The sequence below is a fragment of the Pollachius pollachius genome (genome assembly GCF_949987615.1).
Source record: "Pollachius pollachius genome assembly, chromosome: 18".
NCBI classification, from domain to species: domain Eukaryota; kingdom Metazoa; phylum Chordata; class Actinopteri; order Gadiformes; family Gadidae; genus Pollachius; species Pollachius pollachius.
Window position 1 is genome coordinate 18,776,609 of NC_136951.1, and position 7,114 is coordinate 18,783,722.

General features: G+C 48.1%; 1 protein-coding gene across 1 annotated transcript in view; it reads right to left on the reverse strand.

Annotated features, from left to right (window-relative positions):
• Positions 1 to 7,114, reverse strand: part of LOC307089612 (voltage-dependent L-type calcium channel subunit alpha-1C-like) — a gene marked incomplete at both ends in the record, with an annotated part of 101,161 nt that overhangs the window by 66,681 nt on the left and 27,366 nt on the right. Inside the window, 5 exons of the mRNA XM_079755967.1 lie at positions 364 to 565; positions 1,532 to 1,683; positions 2,411 to 2,484; positions 3,593 to 3,753; positions 5,407 to 5,433. Of these exons, the coding sequence (XP_079612093.1) occupies positions 364 to 565; positions 1,532 to 1,683; positions 2,411 to 2,484; positions 3,593 to 3,753; positions 5,407 to 5,433 (616 nt within the window). The remainder of the gene's footprint in view (positions 1 to 363; positions 566 to 1,531; positions 1,684 to 2,410; positions 2,485 to 3,592; positions 3,754 to 5,406; positions 5,434 to 7,114) is intronic.

Below are 7,114 nucleotides of genomic sequence, written 5' to 3' on the forward strand. Positions count from 1 at the left end.
TGTCTCTGCATTCGGTCCCCCTGCCCAGCAAGCATTCACTACCAGGATGGCCGCAAGCCGACTAAAGGGCTGATTATGCTCCCACGTTCACGCAACGCAAGGGGGTTGCAGACCCCTTACGTCCTCGCGGACCCTCCTTGCGTCCACCGCAAGGGCCTGACGCCCGCCTCCCACAAATGTTAACCTTCCGTCGAGGCGACGGAGCAGCAAGGGCTGTGATTGGTCCGCTCACTAAAACCCGACGCGGAACCATAAAGGTCCACGGCCCGCGTCTGCGTGGTCGTTGCGTCGCGTCAACGTGGAACCCTGATCAGCCCCTCAGGTGGGCCGACAGATTGAGCTGACCCTCCTCCGCCAGCGTACCTGGAACACGGTGAGCAGGGACTGGGGGAAGTTGTCGAAGGTGCTGCGGCGCGTGATGTCAAAGTTGAACTTCCCGCCAAACAGCTGCATGCCGAGCAGGGAGAAGATGATGATGAAGAGGAAGAGGAGCAACAGCAGGGACGCGATGGAGCGGACCGAGTTCAGCAGCGACGCCACCAGGTTGGACAGAGAGTTCCAGTATCTGAGGAGCACGGGGGGGGGGGGGGGGGGGGCAGGCGACGAGGATTAGAATACACACTGGGAGGGCAATGTTCGAGATGAAGGCAAGTTAAACCACGGCAAGTTCAAGTTCAAGAGTTTTATTGGTCACATACATGTCCAAGAAATGCAGTGAAATGGAAAAGTGGCAGTGTGTGGATTCACTGCTAAATACTTGATCCTGATTGGCCGATAGTGTTCAATGCGTTTGCACGTTTACAATAACGGCACCCCTCGGCCTTGACAGTAACAGTTTTTAACACTTCTTCGGTGGTAAGCAAGCTCAGCTTTGCCTGAGCCGCATTGTCGTACATTGTTTTCCAATAACGGGACAGCCCGTAGTAGCTTATCTCTTACATACTTTATTGATCCCAGGTGGGGAATAAAAAAGACAGTAGTAAAATAAAAAAAGATACACGAATTGAAAAAATGTGTATCTTGATCCTATTGGTTGTTCTTTCCCCTAGAAAGCCTCTTGGATAATATCGCTCAATGTGCAATGAAAGGTCAGAGAAAGAAAGGTTATGTGGCTGCTGGCTGATTCTGGGGACTTCAGAGTGATGACGCTCCACTGTGACTTTGATATCTGCTGACTTTGTCACCCACACAACACAAAGAAAAGCTCATCATGCATTACATTTCAGCTTGACTTTCTCCCGACTTCAGCGTGCGTTCTAAAGACATTGGGTTCAATTATAATGAATATCCTATAGCTACTGCCCATGCATCCATTCCTTTGGGCAATGCGCGTGTGTGTGTGTGTGTGTGTGTGTGTGTGTGTGTGTCTCTGTGTGTGTGTGGTTCTATACTGTGCATACACACAGCTAATATAAAGAGTACACTAATGTTTAAGCCTGTGGGGGCGGCTTTGCGGATATACAAGTCAAGGTTGCACACGTATATGCGCACGCACGCACACACACACACACACACACACACCGTCAGCTACCTGGTTATCTTAAAGATCCGCAGGAGTCGTACGCAGCGCAGGACGGAGATGCCGAGAGGGGACATGATCTTGGTCTCCACCAGGATGGTCTCCAGGATCCCCCCCCCCACCACAAAGCAGTCAAAGCGGTTGAAGAGAGACACAAAGTAGGCCTGTGAGGAGAAGAGACCGAAACACTCAATGAATACCCATCACGCGGTCGATGAAGATGTATTACCTTTTTGAGTAAGCAAGTGAGAAATAGTCTCGGGATATTTGCTTTTAGACGCAGGCGAACAACGGGTCAGAACCGTTCATTGTACTATAATATTTATAGATCATTTGTGTGTAGCTTTTATACCTTAAGCTCAACAGTAGTTTGAGGCTTTACATTGTAAACTGTTTAGAATGTAAACTGTTTAGAATGTTGCTTTCTAAAAATGGTACTCAGTGGTTAGGAGACATAACAAGGGTTCGAGTGTGAGGGTGATGTCATGGTACGGGTTTAGTGGTTAGGAATTAGGGGCTAGGAGATAGGCATTAAGGGTTAGGGAATCTGAGTAATATAGGAGATAGAGCTACTGTACGAGTATCAGTGAGGTTATGGTTCGGGTTTAGGAGATAGGAGTTAAGGGTTCAGGGATAGGGGCAGGAGCTAGGATTTGAGGGTCAGGGTTAGGTTATGGTTAGGGGTTAGTAGTTAGAAGTTAAGGGTTAGTACTTAGGTGTTAAGGATTAGGGCTTATGGTACAGAATTAAACCATTATAGCTGAACTCTATAGCTTAGCTTTATAGAGCTATAGCTAGGGTTAGGGGGTCAGGGGTTAGCGATAAGAGGGTTCAAAGGTCACAGAGGGGTTCCAGCTGTACTCAGGTGAGGTGTGGTGGTCCTCCACCTACCTGAAGACCCAGACTGTACATCTTCAGCAACATCTCCCCCGTGAACAGGGCCAGCAGCACCTTGTTGGCGATGTCTGCAAAGGAGGGGAAACACACACCTTTCATTATTCTTCTGCCATCGCAGAGGAAATATTAATTCATCTTCTTCTTAATCCTAAATCGAAATCTTTCATGCTATCCTTGGGAAAAGCCAGTGAATTGCATTTGTGGGTGTGTGTGTGTGTGTGTGTGTGGTTAGGTTTGTGGTGTGTCTTTGCCTACGTGTTTGTGTGTGGATGTGCGTTTGTGGGCCTATGCGTGTCTCTGGTTGTGTTTATAGTGTGTGCCTATGTGTGTGTTGGAGTGTTTGAGGTTCTCTGCCTGTGTGTGTGTGTGTGTGTGTGTGTGTGTGTGTGTGGGTTGTGCTTGTCTTGCAGTAGCACTGTGTGTATGTGCCTACCTGTGTGTGTGTGTGTGTGTGGGTGTATGTTTGTGGGGTTGTGTTAATAGTGTGTGTAGCTACACATGTTTGCTTGTGCGCGTGTATGTGTGTGTGCATTTGTTTGTGGGGCTGTGTTAACAGTGTGTGTGTGCTTGTGTTCGACGTGTGTGTGTCTGTGTGCGTGTGCCTTGTGCATGTCTTGCAGCTTAGTGTCTGTGCAGGTGTAAAGGCGTCATCGTTGTCACATGAAATGGTTGACCAATCGCAGGCAGCCGTGTGTTGGGGGTGTGTGCATGTGTGTGTGTCTAATCCTACACACTGTTGAGATAGAAGCCCAAATGCCGCGCTTCGGCCATTTTGTCTCTGCAGACCAGGGCTCGACCGATACTGATTTTTTTGGGGCCGATACCGAAACCGGTTTCTTTTCATCAGCCTTAGCCGATGACCGATACGCCGATATCAATTTTCCTGAGCCGATATTTGGAGCTGATACTGCTTTTGCACCCTCAATTGACATAAATTAAATGACACAATGATAATAACAAATGTTACAAGTTTCAATTCAAAAAAGGAACATTCATTGAACTGTCTTTAAATCATGCCGGGAAAAATATAATAAAATAAATAATAATAATAATAATAATAGTCAGAAAAAAATCGTCTGTTGCCGTAAAAAAACGCAAATATCGGCTGGCCGATATTATCGGTCGATCACTAGTGCAGCCACAGCGTTTTCATTTAGTTTCCAGTGTCTGGGTCACCTTGCACGTCGGTCAGCCAGTCAGGCTGCTGGTGGTGCTCCGACGCGATGGTCAGCGTGTTCAGGAACACCAGGAAGATCACCAGCCAGTAGAAGAACTGGATTTGACGCTCCGCTCGACACTTCCTCCTGCAGAGCCGGTTCCACCTCCGGGAGTAGCGACTGAGGAGGGGATGGGGAGAGAGAGAGGGGAGAAAAGGGAGAGGGAGAGAGGGAGGAGAGGGAGAGAGAGGGAGAGAGAGAGAGAGAGAGAGAGAGAGAGAGAGAGAAAGAGAGAGAGAGAGAGAGATGAGAGGGAGGGAGAGAGAGAGAGAGAGAGAGAGAGAGAGAGAGAGAGAGAGAGAGAGAGAGAGAGAGAGAGAGAGAGAGAGAGAGAAAGAGAGAGAGAGAGAGAGATGGGGGAAGTGAGAGGGAGGGAGAGAGAGAGAGAGAGAGAGAGAGAGAGAGAGAAAGAGAGAGAGAGAGAGAGAGAGGAGGGTGAGAGAGAGAATGAGAGAGCGAGAGAGAGCAAGAGAGGAGAGGGGGGACAAAGGGGTAGAAAGAGGGAGGAGAGAGCGAGAGAGCGAGAGAAACAGGAATAGTGAGTAGGATCAGGGAATACAATATCAGCCAAATTGAGTGAGAAAGCGAGGGGGGGAAAGGGGGAGAGAGAAAATCGGAACGGAACGGAAATCATGATCCAAAGAGGAGTGAGAGGGGATAATGATGAAAAGGAAAGAGAGGAAGATATAAAGGTTTAAATTAGTTTGAACGGATTAGAGGACGGATGGCCCGGCCCAGTGTCCAGTAGTGGCCTGTTCTCTGACAGCAAGGCTGTGAAACACAGTTAGTTGTTATACTCTAACGCCAGTCTGAGGCCTGTGTGTGTGAGTGTTTGTGTGTCTCAAGAAACAGCATAAAAGAAGACGATGAAAAAAAGAAGGCAAGGAAAAGACGAATTTGGAAGTAAAAAGATTATCTCCAAACATAGTTTGATTGGTGTTTTATTTCGTGCCTATTAAACTGAAACCTAAAGGGATGAAAAGGGAAGAATTTTGTTGACATCGCTACAGTAATCTGTACTCCACCGACTACAAACTACAGACTACCCCCGTAAAGAAACCATCAACTATCACATGGCTGTGAGGAGGCGATGCTCTGCGATACAAAGGAGAATAAACTGGTTTCCATGACACCCACTCTAGAATATGTTTTCCCCACCGCTGAATGTCACCGCACGTTGTTATCCGCCACTCTTTCTAATCCCAAATCCAGAAAGGCTATTTGGCTGCCGTGTTTAAGATAGCTGCCAGCGGTCTTCTGGTAACGCTGTCAACGGGCACAGTGTTGGAAACGCTCCATTCAAAACGAACCCGCTACGAGAGTGTTTCCATAGCGATGGAATCAACTGTTTTAGGAATTCCTCGTCTGTTGTGTTAAAACAAAAAACAGCATAACACAAGCTGGTCACGTCACGGTGCGCACACAGAGAGATGCTCCCATCTTCAACTACATGTCCACCATTTTATGACTACTTGGATGTCACAGGATGCAAAGTTCAACAAATTAATTGTTGCCGTCAGCTACATTCCCCCGTTCGTGTGGCATTGAGCGCGTGTTTGTGGAGTCCTTTTGAATCAGTTGTGGCACAGGAAAAAAATGGCACCCGACACGACGGATGAAATACACAAAACACGGGAGGAAGAGTAAATGGTGCCCGCCCACACACACACACACACACACACACACACACACACACACACACACACACACACAAAACACACACACTCGAACAGCGCAGCAGTGAGAACAGACCATGGTAAACAAACTACTGACCTGAACTTGGATTTGGAGATTCTATTTCTGGAACACAGAAAACAGAATGGATTATACACACACACACACACACACACACACACACACACACACACACACAAGCATGCATGCGCACACGCACACACATATACAGGTACACACATGACAGAGGTGATTTGAGAAGAATTGCAGCGTTGAATCTTGCATAATAATCAACATGATTATTTTTGATACTTTTGCATCTCGTCTTTCAGAACCATCTGGATTGTCCTAGATGGCGGAAAACGAATTAGCAAAATAAAAGTATAACAAATGCCATTTTTAACGAATCACCTCCGGGATATACTTGGATACAGTGGCGACCAAGCATAATTTAGTGTTTAGCGTTATTAAGTGCAAAACGAATGCAAAATCTGTTTGCATTAGTTCCCCACTGTAATAGCAGAGGTACACAAACAAACAGGGAAAACGTGAAGTACAGAATAGAATATAGTACCGAAACGTGAATGCCTCCGAAGAGAATGCAGTGAAAGATGAAAGATGGTACATCCCTATTCTATACCGTTCCCTTCCTCCAGTGAGAAGCTAGATGCATTGACTATGCCTCAGAATATCCCAAACATCTTCCCTTTCAGCTAGCCAAAATAAATCAATACATTCATTAGTGCTACGACTGCTCCGTTTCAAAGCTATACTTCAGATGAAAGAATGTGACGACGGCTGACACGTCTCCTTGTCGCCACGCCCGTCAACATTACGTTGTTCAGGGAGCCGGTGTTGCTATCCCCAGGGTTGTTTCCATAGCGATCGGAAATATTACGTTTTAACGTTCCGAAACACACCGAAGACTTCGGCTATCCTAACAGACCGAATACCTTGTCTCTGAGACAGCCTGCAGCCTACAGGTAAAGGGAGGGGGTTTCCCCTAGCTCTGGAGGTCCGACCGGTCATCTGTTCGGACTCAGGCGAGACTTGTGCTCCAGCATGTGTCAGGTGCAGCCAGAGAAAAGAACAGGCACTTTCCGTTGGGCTGGACGGCGTCTAAGATGCGTGAAGGTGTGTGTCTGGTCACAACCTTCCACCTTGGCGGAAATCGAATCAACATCGAGGAAGAACAAATGCTACTCCTACTATCTGGGTCGGCTTAGCTCAGGAGGTAGAGCAGTTGTCTTGTAACCGAAAGGTTGCTAGTTCGATCCCCAGCTCCTCCTAGCTGAGTGTCGATGTGTCCCTGAGCGAGACACTTAACCCTGACTGCTCCGGACGAGCTGGCTGTCGCCTTGCATGGTTGACTCTGCCGTCGGTGTGTCAATGTGTGTATTAACCGATCGCTTTGGATAAAAGCGTCTGCTAAATGCCCTAATTGTAATTGTAACTTAGTGAGAGGTCCGTGTTGACACAGGGAGTGTTTCCGACCAGCCCTCTCCCTGTGCCCTGTCAGTCTCAGCACCGCCTCAATCTGCACGGGCCGTTTATGAGCTGAGGAGTGGCACTCTGACTGACGCCACAATAAAAGCGCCCTATAAACCGGTCGTCTCCTCCAGATCCACCACACAGCGCCGTGATCTCCGCGAAGAGGAGAGAGAGGAGACGCGGTCTCGGTCGTCCCACATGCAGGGCACAGAGGGGAGGTCAGAGGACATGGTGGAGAACACAACGGACACACCGGACAGACAGAGGACAGACGGACGGAGCTGTGCCAACCGTCTGCTCGTACCGCGCTGGTCAC